The sequence below is a fragment of the Oryctolagus cuniculus genome, chromosome 8 (assembly GCF_964237555.1).
Source record: "Oryctolagus cuniculus chromosome 8, mOryCun1.1, whole genome shotgun sequence".
Taxonomy (NCBI): Eukaryota; Metazoa; Chordata; class Mammalia; order Lagomorpha; family Leporidae; genus Oryctolagus; species Oryctolagus cuniculus.
In genome coordinates, this window is record NC_091439.1 from 12893801 (window position 1) to 12919042 (window position 25242).

The 25242-nt window shown below is 50.7% G+C and overlaps 2 protein-coding genes across 6 annotated transcripts in view; one reads left to right on the top strand and one right to left on the bottom strand.

Annotated features, from left to right (window-relative positions):
• The window catches only part of GATB (glutamyl-tRNA amidotransferase subunit B), an 88425-nt gene extending 87091 nt beyond the window's left edge, over positions 1-1334 (top strand). The window contains exon 13 of the mRNA XM_002716908.5: positions 729-1334. Within this exon, the coding sequence (XP_002716954.1) occupies positions 729-866 (138 nt within the window). The 3' untranslated portion in view covers positions 867-1334. The remainder of the gene's footprint in view (positions 1-728) is intronic.
• The window catches only part of FHIP1A (FHF complex subunit HOOK interacting protein 1A), a 307224-nt gene continuing 283261 nt past the window's right edge, over positions 1280-25242 (bottom strand). For 2 of the 5 annotated variants that reach the window (XM_002716896.5, XM_008267334.4), the window contains 4 exons: positions 21793-22935; positions 13903-14081; positions 13396-13534; positions 1280-8170 (listed from right to left, as the gene is read on the bottom strand). In XM_002716896.5, the coding sequence (XP_002716942.1) occupies positions 7917-8170; positions 13396-13534; positions 13903-14081; positions 21793-22935 (1715 nt within the window). In that variant the 3' untranslated portion in view covers positions 1280-7916. Of the gene's footprint in view, positions 8171-13363; positions 13535-13902; positions 14082-20547; positions 20649-21792; positions 22936-25242 lie in introns of those variants that run through there. The other 3 variants (XM_017347298.3, XM_051819359.2, XM_051819360.2) reach the window with 3 other exon arrangements.

Here is a 25242-nt window from a genome sequence, read left to right on the forward strand (position 1 = left end):
GCCCTGTTCCATCAGCAGTCCCCTCCCTGCCTCTTCCAGCTTTGTACTACAGGACACAGGGGAGTTACAACTACTTTTCCTGTAGGAGAGATTCTACCCCCAGTGAGCCCTGAGCTCACTGAATCCAGGCCTCAACCTTGGCACCCATGTGGCATTTGGCTGCACTCCCCAAGGAGCCCCCAAGCTAACCCAGCAGGCGTAGGTGCACAGGGCAGAGCCAGGAAAACACCTGAGCTTCCGGCCTGCAGAAGTGGGAAGAAAGGAGAGGAAGAGGGTTTGCATACGCTGCAGAGCCCTTGCTGTGGTTGTCCAGGGCCGCTTGTCAGTGGGGGACATTGCCTGTGTCACGTTCAGAGCAGCCCCCTCCCTGGCAGCTTGCTGGGGCACCAGCAGCTCCGCAGAGAGCTCTTGATAAGGAGAATGAGCCTGCCGAGCCTGCCGTCTCCATCTTGCCGCCGCCTCATGTCTGCAGCGACGGACAAAGACTGCAAAAGGCGGCTGTGTGCTCTGGTGGGTCATGGGAGGGGGATTCGGGTCTTCCTGTGGGGACGGCAAGCTGTGGTCAAACTCTGGGATTCTCCTGGGTAGCGTAGCGTAGCCCAGCCCAGCCCAGCCCAGCCCAGTGGTGCTTGGAGAGGAGCCTGCGAGCCCAACGCCCCCACCCGCAGCGTAGCTTTTAGGTGCGAGTGCTTCATGGCTCACCTCTGAAACTGCGTCTGTCCTTGCAGGTGAGGGACGTGAAGGGGGGAAACCCCAGAGCTATAAATAAGCTCATCGGGCTGGTCCGGAAAGCCACGCAGGGCCGAGCAGAGCCCGCCCTGATCAAGCAGATCCTGGAGAAGCAGCTGTCCTCGCCAGCGCCCTGAGCCCTTGGGGCCGACAGAACGGAGCGGGCGTCCCCGCACTTGGAGCTGGTGTCTCGGCGTGGCCCCGTGCTGTGGCTCCAGTGTCTCGGCGTCTTCAGAGCAGCAGCCACACCCGTGTGCGTCGGCGACACTGCAGTGGTGACTTAGATACTGCACACACTGCTGCTGTGAGCGGCCCCTCACCAGGCACGCGGTTCCTGCTGCCAGCAGCGGTGAGCACAGACGGTCACCGGGACGCGGTGTGTTTAGACCTCAAAGATTATGGAAGAAAATGCAGCAGCACCCCCTAGTGTAGCATAGACTGCCTTTGTTTGGGGGGGTGCCCAGGGGGTAGGAGGGAGGGCGGGAAGCGGTAGCGTCCACAGAGCCCGGAAGGCACGGGCCGAGAATGAATGAATGGTTTTAGACACCAGACGTCTTCAAATACCTTTACTGAATAAAATATATACTGCTATATCACATACAAAATTGACTTACACTTCAGAGATGTGCAGCTCATGACCCCCGCCCCAAGCCTCAGCCGGAACAGCTGTGACAGCACACTGCTTGTTCCACTCGGGGAGAAGAGAGCTGGGAAATCAGACGCTGGACCCGATGATAAGATAATCTCGATGCAGCTGGCCTGCGCCCTGGCCTCAGCCAGGAGTCCTCGGGCACGCCCACACCCACTGGTTCACCGTGCGCGTCTATCCCCTCACCGCTCAGTGTTGAAGACCAGCTTTGCAAATGCTGGTTTCAGAAAGGCTTGTCAAAGTGATTGTAGCAGGACAACAGGACCTTGGGAGGCCTGCTTCTCAGCCTGCTGAGGATGGTGGAAACGCCCCTGGCGGCAGCTGGCGAGCTGGGGGAAGTAGACCTCCCCACCGCCCACCAGCCTCTGGCTCCCAGTGTGCACACGAGCTCAGGCCTCCCTCACCCTGTGAGTAAGTGCCCTCGCTAACTCTGCTTTCTCGGCTGGGTCAAAGGAAACCAGCTGTGGCAAGCATAACGGGTGATTTAGAACTGGAAGCCAGCATGTTCCCTCCCCTCCCCGTGAGCCTCTGCGATACACACGGGTGGGCAGAGGGGTCTGAGCTGCACTCTGGCAGGATCTGTATTGGGTCAGAATTACTACAGTTTGGTTTTGTGTTATGAACCCCATTTTCATCACAAATTCTAGCTTCTAGATCATCGAACCCACTGAAGGATCTTTCCAGGTCATTTCAAGTCAAGGGCGGGCTTAATGGGAGTGTATCCAGATAAACAGTTTACCAAAACCGTGATGTCAGTGAAAACTTTTTCATGGACTGATTATTCCTAGAGAAAATGCCGGCATGAAAACATCTATTTTTACAAGGCTAATTCTCCTCCAGCTCTACCAATGGCCTGTTGTCTTGAACGTCAACTTCCAGAATCCTGAAAACCAGATTTTCTGTGGCTATTGCTGCTACCAGGACAAAAAGGGAGGCAGAGCTCTGATCATCTGATTGGAACCTGATTGGATATTACACAAGCTTAGACCCTAAGGGCTCCGCCCAGGGGGGTCCTGCGCCTAAGGACCAGGCTCGTCTGCCGTTGTACACAGGGTGCGTGAGTGTGGGTGCTCCTCTGTTTACTCTTCAGGGGGAGAGACTAAAATGAGGCCACTGTCAGCCTGCACTGCAGTCCACACAGCTAGGGTGGGTGTCTGAAGCCAAGGCTGTCTGCGAGGGGACTGTGCTCCCCACGGCGGCCTGAACCAGCTCTGCCTGGTAGGGCCCACACATGTGTTCTGTTGCTTGAGGCAGAGGTTGGTGGGTTCCAGTGGGAAGGTGAGCCCCAGCACGGAGGAAGTCTCCAGTAAGAGTTCACTCACTTCATGAAACTACCGGGTGGGGTTCTGTGCTCACAACTGCCAGACTTAATTTCTGGGTCACTTGGGTTGAGAAATTAGTTTTGTCTCTGACCTGACTTATTCATCAAGGTGAATATGTCTGTCTGTCTCCAGGTGTAGGTGGGAAAAAGTTGGCATTCTTGCACCAGGGTAAGGATGTTCCCACTGAGCCGCTCCTCCTCTCCCCTTTTTCCTGGTAATCGTTGCCCACCTGGAAGAACACCATGACATTTTTGAAAGAATACACCTCCTCTCAGCTTCAAATTGGACAATTCCGTTTTAGCTTACGACCATGACCTACAGCTTACATTGTATTTTCACTTCAATTGAATTTAGCTGTGTCATAGCGACTGTTGGGGAAGAAAAAAACACTACATCTAACCGACTGGAAGGCCTTGTTATTTCCCCGTGAGCACGGGGGCTGCAGCGTGGCTGTGAGCAGAGCTGGCCCTGGATTGCGAGGTGCACCGCGGCTCGCTGCAGCCCTCTCGTGCCGCCTCCCTTACTGAGACCACCGACGCCACATTCCGTCAAGCATCTGCAGGGCAAGAAGGGCCATGTGCCCCCTGCCCCAGGGGATCGTCAGCGGGCACACTAAGATGACTGCTGCAGCCTCGGCCCCAGGGAATTATCTGGCCCAGGAGCTTCCGTGGCCTCTGTCAGCTTCTGAAGTGATGCGCTGACTCTAACCCTCTCCAGAAGATGCTGAAATACACACACTCAGGTGGAATCCTACTGACAGTCTCCTCACCTGGGTAGGTGACAAGTCAGGTTTACAACTATGTCTTCTAAGACACGAAAAAAATCACAGTGACCTACAGGTGGGGAGGATCAGTCTTAGCCAGATTCGTGATCAGTTTTAGGATTCTAGGTACAAGAGGCTGAAGACCTAAAGGTGGCCCCTGAATGTGTCCTGGCCCTTCTTTTCCCAAAGAGCCTTGCTGAAAAGCCCTATTTATCCAGTTAACAAGCTTCCAAAATGATCTGTCCTCCAAGTCAATTAATGGCCTAATAAATGCCTGAATGTAGACCTCATTTACTAAAGGAAAATTATCCCCCAAACCATTCTTGGTCTTCCGAGAGCTCATTCGAAAGCATTAGGTTTATGACGGTCATTCAGAAACAAGCCAAAAAAAAAAAAAAAAAGTAGCTTCATTCTTTCCTTATTGCCTTGTTGTTTTAAGCTGCTATTTGATGGAGAATTAGTGTTGCATGATTTATCAACTGATGGCAAAAGCAGGAAGGGGCCTCGAATATTTACTTAACGACTCAAAGCTACCGCGGCCTCAGCCACAAGGCCAGCGCTTCGGGCCGTGGACAGCCACGCCGGCGGGGATGGTGACCTGAAGCAGCACCTGCATAGTAGCTGTCCTGCAAAAGTGTGTTTCCTACAAATGGCCAGCACGACAGCCATTTCACTAAACAGGGCTCACGGTCAGCACTACACTGAGCCCTGGAGCATAGGCAGATCTGTAGTGTCACACAGTGCACAGGCCCCTTGCCCAGGCAGTGCTCCCCAGACACAGATCCAGAGCTAGAAAGCCATCCACAGCCCTTAACCTCTGAACCTGAAGGAGTGCATGGAAGTCAGCTCATGTGACCGCCACACCAAGCCAGACCAGGAGAAGAGCTCTGAGCCCTGAGGATTCCTGGCTGCTGCAGTTTAAACAGGCAGCCTGCAGGTTTGTGGGTCCCGTTCTAGATTCTCTGCAAAAGAGGATGCTTTCCTGGCGACACCCTGGCCCTGAGTCTTGATGGGTTGAAAATAAACAGCTATCTGCCCTGCTCAGGGCCCCTCCAAGCCCTGAGTGCATCCTTGCTACACAGCCATCATCAGATCCAACCCCAGCATATCCTAGTACTTTCCGGTTCTCAACTCCTGATTCCCAGCAAGAGGAAGCAGCCAGCTAATGAGGAAAATCGCATCTCTGCTTACTCCAGCATCCCCACTGCAGAGGTGGAAAACTGCTAACAAACTCCCTAACAGTGCTTTAGGCTGAACCTAACTTGGGGTTTCTTTGTTTCAGATTTTTGAAGCACGAGTAGGCAGCACAGCAGTTAAAATGCCCACCTTCCACACTGGAGTGCCTGGGTCAGCTCAGCTCCGGCTCCTGACTCCAGCTTCCTGCTAGGGACGACCCTGGGAGGCAGTGGCGAGCACTCGAGTAAATGAGTTCCTGGTACCCATCCCATCCCCCCTCTAGCTTTGACCCTTGTGCCCCCGGAAGCTCCTGGCCTTAGCAGGCATTTGGCAAGTAAACCACCAGTTGGGGGTTTCTCTGCCTCTCACACACAAATAAATATTTTTAAACTTTGGTAAAAACATTTACTGACAGCCATTTTCAAAAAATCAATTTTAAGTATCCCAGTGTGCTCATATTTTGAACCACAAAACCCACTCGGTCTGGAACTTGAGATCAGACCCTGAATTATGAGTTGAGGTTAACGTGATGCTGCAGGAACCCTCGTCTCCCCTTCCCTGCGCAGGACCTGGATCTACACAGTGACGCCAGCGCAGGGCCTACCCCACAGGCTGTGCATCCACTGTTTCTTCCCTGTGTTGTCCCAGCAAGTAAGTGGCACCGCAGCTGACATGGGAGCCTGCCTGTCACACAGCAAAGGGCCCACTCTCAAACCACATGTTTAAGCATGCTGAGTTTCTTTTAAACATTTCCCCCAAATCCAACATTAAAAGATTTCTAAAGGCCTCACCTGTTTAGAGCTGGAATAGTCCACTTCACAACCATGATTTTCTTCCCACCATCACTCGCCAGCTGTATGTTATCTTCATTTCTACCTAGATATGAAGGGAGCCTTCACGCCTCCAAATCTTGCAGGGTTTGCCTCTCTCCTAGTGGGAGCCCTCGGTCTCTATACCTTCTTTTGGTAAGGCAACACTCAACCAGCAGGTGAATTTTCGGACTTCATTTTTGTAAAACCATGAGCCCAATCCTCTGGAGGCAGATTGTGATGGGCTCAAAAACGGGAATCGGTTTCCAAATCCCAGTGGGCAGCTTGGGAGGGCCAGCGTGTGAGCTTCCTACTAGCACCCTGCCAAGGGAGGTCCCATGTGCTGCCTTCACCCCAGATACCATCTCTACTGCCTGCCTTTAAAGCAGGGTGACTTCAGCACCTACTCAGGGGGGAAACATTTATTTATTTATCTTTTATTATACATATATAAAAGGCGAAAACCAAGCTCTTTCCCAAAGGCCACCTTCTACAAAGGGGATGTGGTATTCTGTAATAAAAGAAAGGCATTGCAGAGAGCCCAATACCATCAGCAAATAATGGATAGAGTTGCAAATCAAACCCAACAGCTAAAGAATACAGCTTCTAGATGTGGCTTTAGCATTTTGTGACCTGGTAAAGTCCAAACAGGATAAATATTTGTGCAAAATAAAGAGGATAATAAATTACAGCTTAAATCCCATCTCTGTATACCTTGGGTTCTAATGGACTCCAGCAGCAGGCCAGATGGCCAGGCCACCTACATCCTCACCTCTGCACTACAGCTGGGCAAACCACAGCTCGAGACAAACCCATCTGAAGTCAGACATGAACCTCGAATAGGTACCTTGGTTTCCTGCAGGCTGGCTCCTAAGGGCTCCCTCAGCTCACGCCAGGTCTCCTGGCGCCTTCACTCCACGGGCTGGCTTTCAATCTGTCTCAGGACAAAGCCCCTTCGAGAGCCCTGGAACATAAAAGGGCTGCTGTCCTCTGCAGTGTCTCAGAGGTGAGCCTCCATTCCCCTCTGCACCAAGGCCCCGACTGATGCCAGACCCGTGCTCCTGAGGCAGGGGCATCAGACCTACGGCTGCCCTTGGGGCTCAGCAGGGACACCCAGGAGAGAGCCAGGGGGCGGGGGGAGACAGGCTTTCCAACTGCCTACAAACACATGGGCCCCTCCACCTCTCTTGCCTCGCGCCTGCACCACGGGGCCCAAACAGAGCAGAGTGGGCTCTCATCTCCACACACACATTTTTGGGTCTTATTTTTAGTGCACAGTTTTGCTGTGCGTTTCCCCTCTTGGTGGTGGTTTAAGGCAGCCATGGCTCTAAACATAATTATGCCTCTCGGAGCGGGCTGAGCAGCAGCAGAGGCACTAATGCATCACGTTGGGGCCTCTAATGAAGCCCATTACTCAGAAGGCAGCGTCTCTGTCTCCGGGCGGAGGGAGGTGGCGGCAGGCACTTGGCTCTGCAGGGCTCCCTGTGCCCTCTGCATTTACATCCCAGCTGCCTGGCTCCTGTTTCTGCACAGAGCGGAGCACAACACCTTAGCAGAAGCAAACAATTCAAAGTAACTACTGGTGTTTGGACAGGGTGCTTTTAGCTCACCTCCCCCACTCCGTGCATTCCCTGAACAATGCACCGTGAGAGAGCTCCACAAGCTCGTGTCTGATTTCTTAAAACACTAAAAATTAATGAAGGTTGCTTTTTTGCATAAGTACATGATTCCACACTTTCTTCATCTGATCCAGCACCCGAAACCCAAAGTAACAGTTTGCATAGGTAAACGTCATCTTGTGCACATCTCACTGAGATAAGGCTAACTCCAGAGTGTGGGTGGCGGTGTGAGAGAAATCTCTCCAGCATCCAGGATTCCCTGCATTCCAGCACGCTCCTGCTGCATCTCCTGCTGCATCTGACTTCCCAGGCAGAGCACGGAGGCCACTGGGTTTCCCCACCCCATAAGGCAGCACGTGTTGGGTAGCACACACGCAGAAGTCGCTTTCAGAAGGACCTGTGCTACGTTGTGCTTGTTTGAGGGGGGCTCCAGCATTAGTCTTCCCTATTACAAAGTGGACGCCAAAACGCAGAAGGCAGCAGGAGCTGGTGTGTCCCCGCAGGGGTGAGCCCCCTCCGGCACAGCGGGGCACTCAGAAATCCTGCACCCCAGTATTTGCCTGGTGTGAGCTGAGCGAGTGAATTGTAACTGGACAACGTGAGGAGGAAGAGCTGCACTTACGAAACCTGCCAAGGCCACAAGCGGCTTATGGGGTACACAGTCTGCGTAAGGTAAGGTGGGAAGACCACCCAGGGAGAGGGGAGACACTTGGAAAATGCCCCTCCCACAATCAAGTATTGCCAGGAAACATCAAAGTAGAAAGTTTTGTAAGCAGCTTCGCATTTAACATTCAGTCCAGACGCTAAAACCTTATAAAACAAGAATGTCTATTTTAAAAAACAAAGCAGCTACCAGTAGGAGTCCTCGAAGTCCCCCAGGGGCCTGCAGCACAGAATGGAGTGCTCCTGGGCCAAGGCGGCCAGCTCCTTCAGGAACTCAGGGAAGAGGGCTGCTGCCAGCATGGGGTTCCTCACTGCCAGGGGCAGGTGTGGGGGCGCCCCGGCCACCTTGGCTCTGTTTGTCAGGAAGGGCTGGAGCACTCTCGGAGGGCCATCCAACAGGGTCTTGCCACTTCCTGTCCTGGAAGCTTCCTGAATGGAATCTGAAACCAGAAAGAAGACTGTCACGATAACCCTCCATGGCCCTCGTACCACCCCGTGGCAACTTGTGTAGGCCTGTGTGTTTGGGAGGCAGTGGGCTTGGTGCACACACGGCCGCAAGTGTTCCAGTTCCCACGTGTTTGCCAGAAGGTGAAGACCCAGCTCACCAGGATGCCTCTTTGGGGACGCCCTGTGCATGGGGGAGCTCCCACAGGGGGGCTGCGTTCAACCAGCCTCGGAGGCTGCTGGTGCTCCGGCGTCTGCTGGCTGGGCCCCCCAGCCTTTCACGGAAAGGATGGGGAGAGTCTTTGTGAGGAAGAGAAACAATGGAGAGGAACTAGGGGCCTGCAGTACTAGACTAAGAACTTCCTGCCGCCATGGGGAAGCCACGGGCACGTGGTGGCGACATGTGGCTCAGGAGCCCACGTCTAAGAGGGCACCCAGGGCTCCCCGGCTCAGCGTCAGGTCTAAGGGGAGGCGAGGCCACACTGTATGAAACATGTTCAAGTGATCTGCATTTCTTATCAAGTCAGTTTTACTAATTAAAACGGTCCAACTCCCCTGCCTAATTCCTGAGCACCCCAAGCCCTTATATATTTGTAGGAATTACATATGCCTTCTTCTGCCCCCTCCCCAAACAGTCTCATTACTCCTAAATCACCATATTCAAGCTCTTCATTATTTTGGCTGCTTTTTAAAATTCAGTCCCATTTTTCAACACCCTTCTCAGAGTGTTACTTAACTACAGTACTAAAAATTCTTGACATTTATAGTACTTTCCACATCTCACTACTATAGTCTTTAGTGTTAAAAAAAAATCCTCCACTTTACTGCTTTAAATATCCTTTTAGATTAAAGCTCATCACATCCATAAAGAACTAGGGAAGTTGTTAGGAATCTGTCTGCCATCACCTTTCCACAGAAACAGAGCACGCGCCCACAGCGGGGGGAGGACGTGCCACCAACTCGGAGGCCATGCCCAGCCTGGCCCTCAGGCATTGTGGTTCTCCAAAAGGCCCAGCTAAGCGCAGGAAGGAAGCCAGCCGGGAGACACAGGTGAGAAGCGGGCCGCCCGTGGGTGCTATTCCCACACCAACCAGCACGGTTCGCGCAGGTTCCTCCGCCTGGAATTCCTCCCCTCGTCTCTGCTGGCCTGCTGGCCTACAGCCGAGCCGCCAGAGCCCCCGGCACAGCTGTGAGGGGCACAGCTGGCTGAGGAACTGCGGGCAGGTCGCCTCCCCTCTTTCATCTCCTCAGCAAGTCAAAAGCCCATCTTAAGAAGGGAAAAGCAGATGGCAGCTGTCACAGACACAGGGGCCGCTAACCCCTGACCTCATGAGCACCCCAGGCCCTGGCCTGGCAGCCCTTCCCTGTCCCAGATCCCAGTGGAGTCACTGCATTTTCCACGGACTTGCTGGTCCTTCACATGCAAAGATTCCAATTTTGGGGGCACCAAAATAAATTTATCCTTTAATTCCATTTCCCAGGGGCTTTCTGAAGTCCCTTTACATAATGTCTGTTTCCTTTTCTGTAAAGAGGGGATAAAGAGCCACCTGACCTCATTTCTAGAACCAGATCTGTTAAAGCAGTCTGAACAGCGACCAGGAAGTGTTATTCTGTGGTTTGGGAAGTACTCGAGGGGAAGAAGAAGAGCCTGGCCCCTCGCGAGCAGCAGTGCCACCGGGGATCAGGTGGCAGCTGGCACGAGCACATGCACTGTGACTGCCCGGCTGGCACTGCAGGAGGCTCGTCCTCCCACCCCACCCGGCTTCCAGGAGGCGAAGGGAAGGCAGGGCCTGCGGGATGGGGCAGCTCGGGCTGCAGGCACCTGAATTACACCCTTCCTAACTGGGTTCAACAAGAAGCAGGGAGGAAAGAGAAGTGAACGTCAGAATTAGCAATGGTTTGGAAATGATGCCCTGGGTATAAAAGGGGGCAACACAAGGTTTTTAAAACTAACACTGAGGGGCCGGCACTGTGGTGCAGCGGGTTTAACCTGGTCTGCTGCACTGGCATCCCATATGGGCTCTGGTTTGAGTCCCGGCCTGCTTCACTTATTTATTTATTTATTTATTTATTGACAGGCAGAGTGGACAGTGAGAGAGAGAGAGACAGAGAGAAAGGTCTCCCTTTTTGCCGTTGGTTCACCCTCCAATGGCCGCCCCGGCTGGCGCGCTGCAGCCAGCACACCGCGCTGATCCGAAGGCAGGAGCCAGGTGCTTCTCCTGGTCTCCCATGGGGTGCAGGGCCCAAGCACCTGGGCCATCCTCCACTGCACTCCCTGGCCACAGCAGAGAGCTGGCCTGGAAGAGGGGCAACCGGGACAGAATCCGGCTCCCCGACCGGGACTAGAACCCGGTGTGCCGGCGCCGCAAGGCGGAGGATTAGCCTAGTCAGCCGCGGCGCCGGGCCTCCACTTCACTTCTGATCCAGCTCCCTGCTAACGTGCCTGGGAAGTCAGTAGAATATGGCCCAAGTCCTTGGGCCCCTGCATCCATGTGGGAGACCCAGAGGAAGCTCCTGGCTCCTGGCTTCAGATCAGCTCAGTTCCAGCCACTGTGGCCATTTGGGGAGTGAACCAGCAGATGGAAGACTTCTCTCTCTCTCTGTCTCTACCTCTCTCTGTAACTCTTTCAAATAAATAAAACAAATCTTAAAAAAAAATAATACTAGGACGATTCAAGAACTTAGGAGAATAAAATTTGATGCATTCACATACACACACACACACACACAAATCCCCAGCAGTGCTGCTAAAATCGGCCTACATCACAATCCCCCATGTGACCAGGTGAGAACAGAGCTCCCAGCTCTGCCTCATTCAAAGACCTCTGTGTCACAGTAAGTGCTTTGGAAGGAGCTATGTACAAGGGGACTGAGAACTTGCTCACTCTGTGATTTTAGAGGTCGTTAAAGATGGGGGAAGGGTATCACTTTGCTAACACCTCCTTAGGGTCAACCTTATTAGAACATGAATGCAAAATATCCAATTAATAGGGAAGTCTTGGGTCCCAGGAGAGCTTCCTACAGGTACCCTGAATGTCACAGGACTTAAAAACTATCAATCCTAGCTGACAACCAACGACCATATGCAGAGAGAACCAGTTCCTCTGGGCACATATGTTGCAGCCATGGCCACCAGACAGCCTGAAGCCAGGACAATGCCCAAGGCCTGAGTGACTCCACACTCCCCACCCTGAACGTGCTTGTTTGGGTTCAACACACCACCCTGTCCAGGCTGGTCAATATGTGTGCGCTGATCTCAACGACCCAGCAGGACAGTCTCCGTACTTGGGCTTCAGCATCCTGGCTGACTTCCCTGGCCTCCACTTCCACTTCCGTATGTGAAGTGAAGTCAGGGGTACCCTTCTTGCCCAATTCTCAAGACTGTTTGACACCAAAAATGGACTACCAGAGAAAGCACTTAACAGACTATAAAATGAAAAAGAACAAACCCAGAGTACAATATAAGGATACTTAAGGCACCTTCTGTCTGGTAGACTGCAAAAGGGGCCACAATTCCCGAAACCACTCCCATGAGATGTGGGGCTTTTGTTCCATTCTTGAATCTGTGCTGGCCCTGTGACTTGTTTAGGCTGACAGAATATAGCAGAACTTACCATAAAGGAGTGCTCTCGGCTGCAAAAGATTTTCTGTTACGGCTCTCACTCTTGGTACCCTAGAGCTATGATGCTGATAAGCTTGGGCTACCTAGCAGACTGGAAGAAACACCCCCATTACTCCAGCCAGCAGCCACAGTGAGGCCGTCGCAGACACCCAGCCACCCTGACAGCAGGAACACAAGCAAGGCCAGGCAAAATCAGCCAAGCCCAGCCCAGATCAGCAGCCCCCAGATAATCACAACTGGCTGTGTGTGAGCCATTGGGTTTTTCAGCAGTTTGTTAGGCACAAATGCTAAGTGATGGAGCCCCTCTCGCAGGGTGGGTTATGTAAGCATCTTCCCTATTCAGGAGGAACACAGCTCACAGAACAATCACCCATGTGGCTAACAGAGGCCACGAGGGGCCTGAAGCCCACCTTACCACCAAGATGTGGAAGCTTCTCTCCCTCCATGGCTGACTGTGCCTGCTGTTCTCCAGGTCCAACAGCTGGAAGCCAAACCCACCTCCACAAGTGCACATGGCCCACCCTTCTTTCAGAATCAGTCCTGTCATACCCAAAGGCTCAGCACAGCCAGAACTCTGGCTCCAGTCAGAGAGAACCCGAGACCCTGAGGACAACTCCTTCACTGAGAAGTGGAGAACATGGGGGCCCCGGGAGGTCATGTGACCAAGATCACATGGCTACAAAGGGGCAGAACCCCACCTTGGGCTTCCTTTAAAGGTCTGGAAATTGTGCCGAGTTACATTGCTGCCTCTTACTCCCAGTCTTGCTTCTGACCCCCTGCCTTTGGCTCAGGACTGAGAGCCCTGCTCTTTCCATTGCACAGCCGCCATGTGAAGCCTGACTTGTCCACAAGAAAATAAGGGAAACCCAGTGTGACGTGGAGCAGTCCTGGTTTGTACTCACCAGCACCTAAGACACAGCGGAGAGCAGTCATCTCATCTGTCCAGCCAGAGCTTAACCCAGGCAGAGCAGCGGTGCTCCCCAGGCCCGGCCCGGAAGCAGGCCTGATTTCAGCACCCACCCGCCTCCTTCTCTCGGCTTTGCCAAGGCCCCCGCCCAGCCCTGCTTCTTCAGCTGATAGAAAAGGCACTCACAGAAACTTCAGACTGAGCATAAACCTCCCTTCTCCTAGTCCAAATGGTTTTTCCTAACCTCACAGAGCCCTGAAGCACATTTATTTCTGGCCCAAGGGCCTCTGAAAACATAATAAAGAGAACAGATGCCCTCCTCAGGACAGGACTGGCCAAAAAATGGCTCCAGGAGTGCACAAAATGCCTCTCCCTGGCCCATATGTGCTGTGTGATTTATTCCAGCCTGACAACACCCCACACAGCGCGCCTTCCCCGAAGCGCTCTCAGCGAGGAGAACAAACGCCTGCTGGCTCCTCTGAAGGGGGAACGGGCCGGGCGCGGGCCAGGCAGGCCTTTTTTCAGGCTTAGCAACATGAAGAGGAGGCTCCTCCTCGTTGTGTAAAAATAAATCAACCTTCAGATGCTTCTCTGGCCCAGGAGCTGACACAGCCTCTGCAGACACACACCAACTCGCGGGGAAATGGAGGCACAGCTTACGGAGAGGTGAGACACCAGGAGAGCCGGCTGACCTTTGGTTAGTGCTTCTGGGGTCAGATCCGACATGTCCACTCGGAAGAGCAGGTATTGCTGGGCTTGCAGGAGGAGTCCTGGGAAGTCTCTCTCCACAGAAGCGAACTGTTCAATCTTGTTTTTCACAGATGCAAGGACCTGTCAAAACCAACATGCAGGATGCCAGTGGCCTCACAGTGCTGTTCCACCCTCAGTCATCACTGCCCCTTTCAGGCACAGCCCTCATTACTGGACCTATTATGAAATTAGGCATTTGCTCATTTTTAACTGCCTGGGTGTTCTTGGTAGGGCACCCTCCTCACAACATCAAATAAATGAAGCTTTCCAGTTTGTCCAAAATAATCTACACCGCTAGCTTCACAGGATAGGGACAGAAAGCAAATGGAGTAAGACAGAGAGCCTCTGAGCAAAAACCAAATCGTGAGGGGAAAGGAACAAACAAGGCCCAGCCAATCAGCACCCACAAAAACAGCAGGTAAGGCCGTGGCCACAGCTGACGGACGTACCTGGTAGAGCGAGCGGACGCTTGGCTGGAAGACCATGTTGGTGTTGAGCAGAAAGGAGCGGAGGAGCGGCTGGGGGTAGCTGGCCAGCTGAGTAATGATCCCGATGAGCAGCAAATTAACATGCAGAGAGTTCTCCAGCATGTTCTCCAGCTTTGACAGGACCACGCTGATGAATGGACCTGCAGGAAGACGCAAGGCCTCAGCGCTGGCTGGGCACGTGGGGACACCTCTCTTCAACACCTGCACACGGGCTCAGCAGGTGCAAACCCAGACTGACACTTGTGGCCAAGGCTTCTCCTGCCTCCGGCCAAATCAAAAACAAAACACCACCACCATAAAGAGAAGACAGGGTGAGGTGGGGGGAGGGCTGACATTTTGACTCCATGGGTAGTTTTAACACTTTGAAAATGATCACAGACCTTTAGGGGGGGAAATAAACAGACATCAAATAATTTAATCTTCAAAAATTAAAATCTTTTCTATGCTGTTTCTCTATTTCTTGCGGGCTGCCAATGTCCGCAACAGATATTTATCACCTTACGATGCTGTGGACTGTAGGTTTCCTACAAACTTTAGATGCCATTAAAAGTTTTGGTGACAAAAGAACCTTTGTGTTACTAATAATAATAATAAAAATACCAAGCAAATACAAACTATATTTACCAAAAAGCAACAGTGTGGACAGAGACTATCCTGAACAAGCACCCTAAGAAAGACTCTGCTTCATCAAGTGTCATAAGTCATAAGACATAAGATATAAAAAAAAAAAGGAAAAAGAGAAAGGCATGGGGGTGAATGAGGACCGGGGCTATCACCTTGGTAGCCCTGGTAACTCGGCAGCCAATCTTTGATTTTCAGATGAGAGTCAGCGAGAGAAGAAATACAGTCTGATGTGTCACAGATTTCTTAAAAAAGAAAATCCCTAAGAATACAAGAGCAGTTCATAAAAAGATTAGGCAAAAGGACCTTCTACTGCTTTGGATCGCTAGAAAACAACAGGTGCTTGATGTTACAGGTCACAGAGGTAGAGAAAAAAAAAAAAAAGAAAGAAAGAAACTTGGTATTAATAAAACTACTTGAGGCCGGCGCCGCGGCTGACTAGGCTAATCCTCCGCCTTGCAGCGCCGGCACACCGGGTTCTAGTCCCGGTCGGGGCGCCGAGTTCTGTCCCGGTTGCCCCTCTTCCAGGCCAGCTCTCTGCTGTGGCCTGGGAGTGCAGTGGAGGATGGCCCAAGTGCTTGGGCCCTGCACCCCATGGGAGACCAGGAGAAGCACCTGGCTCCTGCCATCGGATCAGCGCGGTGCGCCGGCCGGGGCGGCCATTGGAGGGCGAACCAACGGCAAAAGGAAGACCTTTCTCTCTGTCTCTCTCTCTCCTCTCTCTCTCACTGTCCACTCTGCCTGTCAAAAAAAAAAAAAAAAAAACACACAAAGATGCTTTTAAATTTTTACCATACAATGGACCCAGTAAGCAAAATCAATGAGATCTTGGTATTTCCCCAGTGGAGCTATGGATGATGCCACCAAACGATGCACATGCATGACAAAAGCACATGACACTGGGTAAGCAACTGTGCCTTATGAACACTTCCCCAACGTCAGGAGCTTAACATAAACAGACTTCATCACTCACAGGCACAAAATCCTCTGCAAGGAAACAAAGCTGCCTATGAGACACAGGAACACCACACCTAATCCCTTCACCCACGCAGGTGAGAAGCAGGCTTAAGTGCAGGATTCCTGTCTTCATGAAGACAAAAAGGCAGAGGCACTCCTGCCTCCTGTGTGGCATTTAGCCTCGGCTTCCAGTCCCTGGGATGTGAGGCGGAGCTGCTCTGACACTTCCATGAACTACAAACAGGGAGCCCCTGGCGAACCTCACAAAACAACTGGGAGAGTTTGCCAAACACATCCAGAAACTCTGGACTGGAGCCACAGATTGAAAGTGAAAAAATGCATTTTCCTTGAAGAACCCCAGAAATGTCCCTGGTGATTCTTTTTTTTTTCTTATAGAAACCTTTTATGCAATAAATATAAATTTTGAAAGTACAACTTTTGGATTATAGCGGTTCTTCCCCCCATAACTACCCTCCCACTCCTAAACCATCCCATCTCCTACTCTCTCTCCCATCCCATTCTTCATTAAGATTCATTTTGAATTATCTTTATATACAGAAGATCAACTTAGTATATACTAAGTAAAGATGTCAACAGTTTGCACCTACACAGATACACAATATATAAAGTACTGTTTGCATTCTAGTTTTACCATTAATTCTCATAGTAAAACACATTAAGGACAGAGGTCCTATGTGGGGAGCAAGTGCACAGTGACTACTGTTGTTGATTTAACAATTGACACTCTTATTTATGACGTCAGTAATCACCTGAGGCTCTTGTAATGAGCTGCCAAGGCTATGGAAGCCTCTTGAGTTCACAAACTCCAACCTTATTTAGACAAGGCCATAATCAAAGTGGAAGTTCTCTCCTCCCTTCAGAGAAAGTACCTCCTTCTTTGATGGCCCGTTCTTTCCACCAGGATCTCACTTACAGAGATCTTTCATTTAGGGCATTTTTTGCCACAGTGTCTTGGCTTTCCATGCCTGAAATACTCTTATGGGCTTTTTAGCCAGATCGAAATGCCTGAAGGGCTGATTCTGAGGCCAGAGTGCTATTTAAGGTATCTGTGATTCTATGAGTCTGCTGTGTATCCAGCTTCTCATGTTGGCGCATTCTCTACCTTTTAATTCTATCAATTATTTTTAGCAGACACTGGTCTTATTTATTTGATCCCTTTGACATTTAATCCTATCTTTATGATCAATTATGAACTTAAACTGATCACTTAACTAGTAAGATGGCATTGGTACCTGACTGGTGACTCTTCTTAAGGCATCAGAGCACAAGTCTGGCTTCTAAGTTACATGGACAAGTATGAGGCTGCTGTCCTTACCCTGGTCAACCTGGGACCCAGTCTTCCCCCAGGGCCTCTCACCTGTTTCTTGTCGTGGCTCAGAATCTGTGTCCTTCCAGATGCAGCAAAAACAAGTTGGTGAACTCATGTTTAGTTGGGTAGAGTCCTATGTCAACCACATGCCCCTAACGTGATCCCTCAAAGTCCCGTCCCTGGGCCCAGACTATAGGTGTGTTCACCGGACCACCCTATGGCCATGAGAACTGTTGACCATGCAGTGTCCAAGGGAGATGATCCCTGTTCAGTCTATCATGACTGCAATATGGTGGGGAAAGACAACTTGAACCCCACATCCCACAGAGAGACAGACTATATCATCACTGTCTAACTTGGCTGGACAAATACGAGGTCAAGCCAAAAGGCTGCCATTATAACCAACCAATGGTGTTAATTATAATTTCTAAAGTATGTGCAGTAAGTAAAATATCTTTTTCCAATCCCTATTTTACTCTTAGTTGATTTCCAGTACTTTAAAAAAAGAAAACTACTTAGCAAGAAGCAGTTGCTAGGGGAAACTGGTGAGCAGCCAAAAACCAGAGAACTCAGAGATCTTGGGAGGAGTGGGGAGGGAGGCGTTTTTCCCCCCTCTTCTCCTGGGATGACAGATAAACTCCCACCCATGAAAGAGGTTTTCAGAATGAGTATCTCCAGCACCCCTCACTGTCACTCCCTGCTCTCCCTTCCAGGGCCCTGTCCCCTGCCTCAGCCAACCAGGCTCCCTCTCCCTGCATATCCCACCTCCAAGAATGGAGCTGCTGCCATCAGTTTGGTGCCTCAGCCTTGCAGATTCTACCTTGGAAACGTCTCCTGACTGTGGGCCTTCGCCTCCACCTCCCAGCACTGCCTCAGGGCAGAGTCCCATCACTGCTTGTCCTGACTCAAGAGACAGTTCTTCTATTGTAATAGAAATTAAAACTGGTAACATAAAAAAAAAAAAAACCCACAGGATAAAGAGTATAAAATGAAATAGACCTCCTTGTTGAAAGAAACCCCTGTTAACAGATTCTAATGTGTTCTTTAAAAAAGTTTTACATATATAATAACTGAATTGTTACTGCAAACATTTATCCATCCCCTCCTAGGTGGCAGCCAGTGTTGTAAGCAAGCACTTTTCATGGATCAGCTCAATGCTCAGAACCACCCCACGCAGGATGCTGACTGCAAGTACTTCCAATTGAAAGATGAGGCAGAAATGCTAAGCACAGGCAGCTAATAAACAACACAGAGTCAGAAATTTAATTCGGATCTCTGTTTCCAATGCCCTTGGCCAACACATTATCTCACCTCCTAGGGAAGCATGTGTGCACACATATATGTACACATGTATGTATATGTGTGTATCTGACATCCATGTTTATCAGTTTTTGTTTTTTAATAATTAACAACTCTGAACACCATTATGTAGCTTTCTTTTTCACTTAATACTTCCTGGGGACTGTCCCAGTTCAGCACACACACAGAGCTGTCTCAATCCATCTCTGAGGCCACAAAATACTGGATAAAGTCAGCCAGTGTCATCAGGCGGGCATTGGGGTTGTTTCCAGGGTCTCCCCCATGATAAACAATGCCACACCAAACATCCTGATCCATGTATCACGGCAAAGAAGCCACTCCTAGAAACAGCATTACAGGGTTGAAGAATGGTGCATTCTGAATTCTGATACAAAAAGAATCTCTCCCTTGTTATCAAATTCTGCCTACTGCAGTGCTCACTCCACACTGCTACTAAGGCTGGCTTTCGCAGGTCCGGTGACATCACTCCCCAACTTTACCACTGCAAGGGCTTCTTCAGTGCCAGGGGCACAAGGCCCCCATTCTTTGGCTTGGCCCACAGACACCCATTAGCTGGCACCACTGCACTATGGTTTGTTCTCCCCTCTCCCTGGCCCATGTGGTCTGTACCCCACAAGCTGTGGGGTTCCTGTGTCTTCCTCCTGCTCTTTCCTCTACCTGGACTGCTAGTGCTATCCACTGTAACCCAGGGACATCCCCTGTCGCCCTGTTGCCCCTCGTCTGGGAGGCTTTCCCACTCCCTCTGCGGAGCTGCCATCGGACGTGGCACGCAGTGACTAACGACCAGTCTCTGACTAGCAGGGCACTCACAGGTTCTTTGCTGCTGTCTCCTCTCAGAGTTTGAGAACACCTTTCATTTTGTGTCATCGGTTCCTAGCATGGGACCTGTCAAATATGAGGAATCAATAAAAGATGGCTGCATACGTGAATAATGAAATTAGGTAAACAGAATGCTTTGACGTGGCTGGAAAGCAGATTCCCGGCAGCCAAAATCGAGGTTCCCTAGAGAGAAGGAAGTTAAGCCTCACGCTACAGAGCACGCAGGTTTGGAAGCTACAAAGCACACATACACTGGAAGAGAAAAAGATGTTTCCTAAAGCTATGTGCCAGTTTCACAGGAGGAAAAAGGATGAGGTTCCAGTTATAATTACCAGTGTGCATCAAAGAACTTGCCTTATATATCAGTTTTCAAGCATATCGCATGTAAAATATTGATGTCATTTAATAAGGTGTCACATTAGCTTTTTGCTTATTTTTAGCCCTAAACTACACTTTGCCTCCTCAATTTACACAATTCCCAGGAATGAAGCTCCTTTGCAAGAGAGCCGGCGTCTTAAGAGCAACCTTCTTACCATGGAGGCCCTGATGCAATGTCCTAAGAAAGGCCTCAGTGCAAGGCGGGGATTTCGGGCTGGGTGAGAGAGAGCAAAGGGGGCGGGCCTCAGGTCCAGACTGATGGCTGCACCAGGCCGCCTCTGCCCCATCTCTGCTTAAGCTCCCCAGGCGTCCTCTCCCTCTCCCCTCCCCTTATCAGCTGGGAAATGTTGAGATTATCTAATCCCTTTTACTTCTGATTGACTGACTGATTGAATTTTAATTAAAACTTGTTCACACTGAAATGTTATCTCAACTAGCACTTCAAGCCTTTTAATTGTGGAATTAAAAGCTCTCTCCATGTTTAAATAAATCTTCAGGCATCAGTAAATACATAAAAAAATTCATGAAAAAATATTCAGGCATCAGTAAATATATGAAGGTAGAAAAGCTCCTTGAAATCACCTAAGTACACTTGGCTGGACAAGAAGGCAGCTGCTTCTGCGTGCCTGGGGTGACCCAGGAAGGAGGGAGCATGATCCCTCCTTGGCAAGCTGCTCTCTGCGCACCAGCCGAGGCTGCAGGGCTACTCAGAAGAACAGGAATAAAGACTCCCCAAAGCTCCTCCAGTCCTGAAAGGGACAAGTGGAGTGTTGAGGATGCCAAAGCCACGTGCCTTGTAGGGGCTAGAGCCAGGACCCACCCACAGCCTGATTCCACGGCTGCTGTCTGCCCCTCTGTATTGCTGTCTCCTTCCAGCACCTCTCCTTGCTACCTGAACTCTACTCAGGGGTCCAACTCCACCCTTGACCTCAATGAACCCTCTCCTCTGTGGCAATTCCCTGGCAGTACCAACTGCAGATTCAGAGTTCTCAGGTTAACCATTAATGAGGTTTTTTTTTCCTTTTTTAAATATTTATTTATTTATTTGAAACGCAGAGCAATAGAGAAAGAGAAAGGGAGGGAGGGAGGCAGAGTGGGGAGAAAGGAGGGGAGAAAGCAGGGGTCTTCCACCTGATTCACTCCCCCAAATGGCCACAGTAGCCAGTACTGGGCCAGGATGAAGCCAGGAGCCACGAGTTTCAGCAGGGTCTCCCACATGAGCGGCAGGGGAACGAGCACTTGGGCCATCATCCTTTGCCTTCCTAGGCACATTAGCAGGGATCTGGATCAGAAGTGGAACAGCCAGGACTTGAACCAGCACTTCAACACTACATATAGGCTTCACAAGCAGCAGCTTAACCCACTGTGCCATAACACCCACCCTCCTTAATGAGGTTTTCCTCCTTATTCCTTCATCAAACCCACATGTCTGGTATCTGATTCTACCCCTTTGCCTCTTACATGATTTCTACCTCTGGTTGGTAGTGTATCACTTGATACATCTGTGCATTTATGCGGGTCTGATCTACATATTTTAGATGACGGTTTTGTGATTATCTGAAACACGCTCCCAGAGAAGGTACAACAAACCCCAAGGGCCTCCAATGTGTGTATACAGCTACTATCACTCAACATGCTCTGTTTACTGTTCAGAGGCTAGGGATGGGGCGGAGAACAAATATATTCTACTCTCAAGGAGCACACGTTCTAACGAGAGAGACGGTTCAAAATTAAAACACACACACACACAGACAAGTAAGTGATAAGGAGAAAAATAAATCAGACTAAAGGAAATAAGATTATTCAAGAATGAGACAGGATTCCTGTTTGGTTTCATCAATCCTGTTTCTTTCTTTTTTTTTAAAGATTTATCTATTTGAAAGGCAGTTACAGAGAGAGAGAGAGAGAGAGGTAGGTTTTCCATTTGTTGGTTCACTCCCCAGATGGTCACAACGGCTGGAGCTGTGCCAATCAGGAGCCAGGAGCTTCTTCTGGATCTCCCACTATGGGTGCAGGGGCCCAGCACTTGAGCCATCTTCTACTGCTTTCCCAGGCCACAGCAGAGAGCTGGATTGGAAGCGGAGCAGCCGGGACTTGAACTGGTGCCCATATGGGATGCCGGCACTGCAGGCAACAGTCTCACCCACTACACCACAGCACCAGGCCCTCAGTCCTATTTCTTGATCATGGGCATATCAGGGAAGTTATGAAAAGGTAACAGTTAAACTCCAACTTCCTGGGCAAATGGAAATACCAATCAAGAAAGGCAGCAGGAAAATAAAGCCAGCCCTCCTTCCTCTTTGTGAAAGCAGTTTCCCTCCTCTGTTAGGCGACCGGGTGGTGCCCCTTACCTGCTGTACTTTCTTGCTGCAACACACACACGCACTTACAAAGGCAGAAGTCACAAAGCAATGCAAGCTCATCACCTGTGAACGGGGTGCTCTGAGTCCTCACGGGCTGTCGACCGGCTAAGGCGGCCTCATCTCGCACCCCAAAAGGGGAAGGCACGGTCTCCACGGCAGGGCTTTCCGCTATGAAGGAGTCAAAGTCGTCCTCCTCCTCTTCCGGCTCCTTCTTCCCCTCCTCCTCCTGCTCCTGCTTCTCCTCGGTGCTCCCGGCTTCCTTCCCAAGCTCCTCTTCTGGGAGAAGCAAGGGGTCGGGCGTGGGGAAATGCTCTTCCAACAAGCCCTCGGCGCCGGAATCCAGCTCTCGGATGATCTGGTCGTACTGGGCAATGAAATCTTCGCGCTCTGGACTAGCAGGTGCCGGGCTGGAACTGTGCTCTGCCTCAGAGTCAGGGGGTGCGAACTCTGAGGCTGGGGCTCCCACAGGCCCCTCGTCTCGCTCTGGTTCTGAGGACACGCTTTGAGGCAGGTCTGTGCTGTCCCTGTGGCCATCCTCCTCGGGATCCGTCTCTGGCTGGGGGCTAGAGAGGGGGCCGTTGTTGAGGGGTGCACTCTGAAGCTGGGGCTGGGCTACGGCGGCGGGCGGCCTTGTGGGTTCCTCCCGCGGACTGCTCGCATCCTCAGAATCCTTCTCAGCACACAGCCTGTACACCATCACATCGTCCTGGAAGTCCGACTCTTCGATGTAGGACCCTTTGAAGAGCAGGATGGCGTTCCTCTTCATCTCCTGGATGTGCTTGGGGGGCTCGACAGGCGCAGGGGGGCCTGCTGTCTCCACATCATCATAAGGCCCAGGGGAGCCCACGTCAGCCCCTGAGGAGATCCCAGTGTCATAGCTGTCATCCCACTCCAGCTCTGTCTGGCCCTTGTCCTTTCTTGGAGCCAGTGGTGGCCCGGTCTTCCTGGGGAGCTGCTGCGGGATTCTGAATGTAGGGTAGGATGGAGCAGCACCACCGTCCTCCGTCAGACTCTGGAGAAACATCTCGGGGTCCGGGGAGTCTCCGTCATAAAGGGCAGACCAGACACGGCAGTCTCTCATGCAGTGAAGGATGTTGGTGTGGGCCTCCCAGAGGTACTGCAGGTAGCTGATGTCCAGGGCTTTCCCGTACTCCACGATGCAGGCTGATGGGGAGAACTCCTCAGGGAGCTGCTGCTCCACGGCTCCTGCAGTGAGGCAGAGACCGGTCAGCACAAGAGGCCTGGGGACACCCTCAGGGAACGGGCAAAGGCTCATTCAGGCTGAGACTGGCGAGCCAGCAATTTCATGTACAATAATTTCTACTTCAATAATTTTTTAAAATATCTACTTATTTATTTGAAAGGCAGAGTTACAGAGACAGATGGAGAGAGACAGAAAGAGAGAGAGCTATTCCATCCACTGGTTCACTTCCCAGATGGCCACAACAGCCAGGGCTGGGCCAGGTGGAGTCAGGAGTCAGGAACTCCATGAGGGTTTCCCACATGGGTGCAGGAGGGGCCCAAGCACACAGACTGTCTTTCACTGCTTTCACAGGTGCATTAGCAGGGAGCTGGATCAGAAGTGGAGCAGCCAGGACTCAAACCGGCACTTACATGGGATGCCAGTGTTACAGACAGCAGCTTAACCCACCACACCACACCACTGGCCCGATAATTTCTGAGTGATAATAAAATGGTTAGATTTTCAGAACACCTTCACGGGGTTTGGCACTTGATCCAAAAGTTAAGCTGCCCCCGTAACACCTGCAGCCTATATAGGAGAGCTTGGATTCAAGTCACAGCTCTATTCCCAACTGCAGCTTCCTGCTAATGCATACCCTGGAAGGTAGCCATGAAGGCTCAAGTACTTGGGTCCCTGCCACCCATGTGGGAGACCCAGATTGAGTTCCTGGCTCCTAGTTTTGATCTGGCCCAGCCCTGGCTGTTTCAGGTATTTGAGGAGTGAATCAGTATATCTCTTTATCACAGTCTCTCGCATAAAATGAAAATAAAGAAATATATATATATATATTTTTTTTTTTAAAGATTTTATTATTTGAGAGGTAGAGTTACAGACAGAGAGAGGGAGAGACAGAGAGAGGTCTTTCATCCACTAGTTCACCCCCAAGATGGCCACAACAGCCAGAGCTGAGCTGATCCAAAGCCAGGAGCCTCTTCTGAGTCTCCCATGCAGGTGCAAGGACACAAGTGCTTGGGCCATCTTCCATTTCTTTCTCAGACCACTACAGAGAGCTGGATCAGAAGCAAAGCAGCTAGGACATAAACCTGCGCCCATATGGTATGCTGGAGCCATAGGCAGGCACTTAGCCTACTACACCACAGTCCACACAACCCTCCTTTTTTAATTTTAAAAAAGAATATCTCATCAAAGACATAAAACCAGTATTTTCCATCAGCAAACCATTACCTGGCATCAGCCATTAGAAACCTGACAGACAACCACAGCAACCTTGCACAGTATTGAGAGGATTCCAGTGGGTAACATACCTCCTGCAGGACTAGCCACAGAGCAGGTAACAATGTAGCAGTGTTTGGCTTTGACTCTGAAGTAGGAGGCCTATAATGCAGTACTTTGAGAACCAGCTTCCCAAAGAAAAATTTTGGATTTTTAGGAAAGCCCGTTATTAACTCATTGTGGCTTCCTCTGGCTTCTGAAATGGGGAAGGGTATCATAGGGTCTCCTACAATAAAACCATATTTGCTTCCAAAACAGGCATTTTAACCTAAGAATGCTGCTTATGTTACCATATGACTGCCTTTGATGCTAAACGTTCCAATTTCAGGGGCCCACACTGTGGCACAGCTGGTTGGTTAAGCCTCCACCTACAATGATGCCGGCATCACAAATGAGTGCCAGTTGGAGTCCCAGCCACTCCACTTCTGATTCAGCTCCCTGCTAATAATGCACCTGTGAAAGCAACAGATGTACTTGGGCCCCTGCACCCATGTGGGAAACTGGGATAGAATTCCAGGCTCCTGGCTTCAGCTTGTCCCAGCCTTGACCACTGCAACCATCTCGGGGGTGAACCCAGTGGATGGAAGACTTCTCTTTTGGTGTCACTCCCTCTCTGTAACTCTTTCAAATAAGTAAATAAAACTTTTTTTTTTTTTTAAAGTTTCAACTTCAGGACAGAGAGAGGTTGTCCTAACAATTAAGACACAGGTTAAGATGCTCACATCTCAGATGGGAGTGTCTAGATTCAGTACTCCCCCCACCCCACCAGCTCCTGAGTCCAGCTTCCTGCAAACTTTGGAGGCAGCAGCGATGGCTCAAGTAGTTGCATCCCTGACACCCATGTGGGAGACCTGAATTGAATTCTTGGATCCTGGCTCAGCTCAGCCCCAGGCATAGCAAGCATTTGAGGAGTGAACTAGCAGATGGGATCTTTCTCTTTATTTTTAAAATATATTTGAGAGAGATAGACATAAAGTTCCACCTTACACAGATACATTTGTCAAAACACCTGCACATAAGTTTATATTTTCACTAAG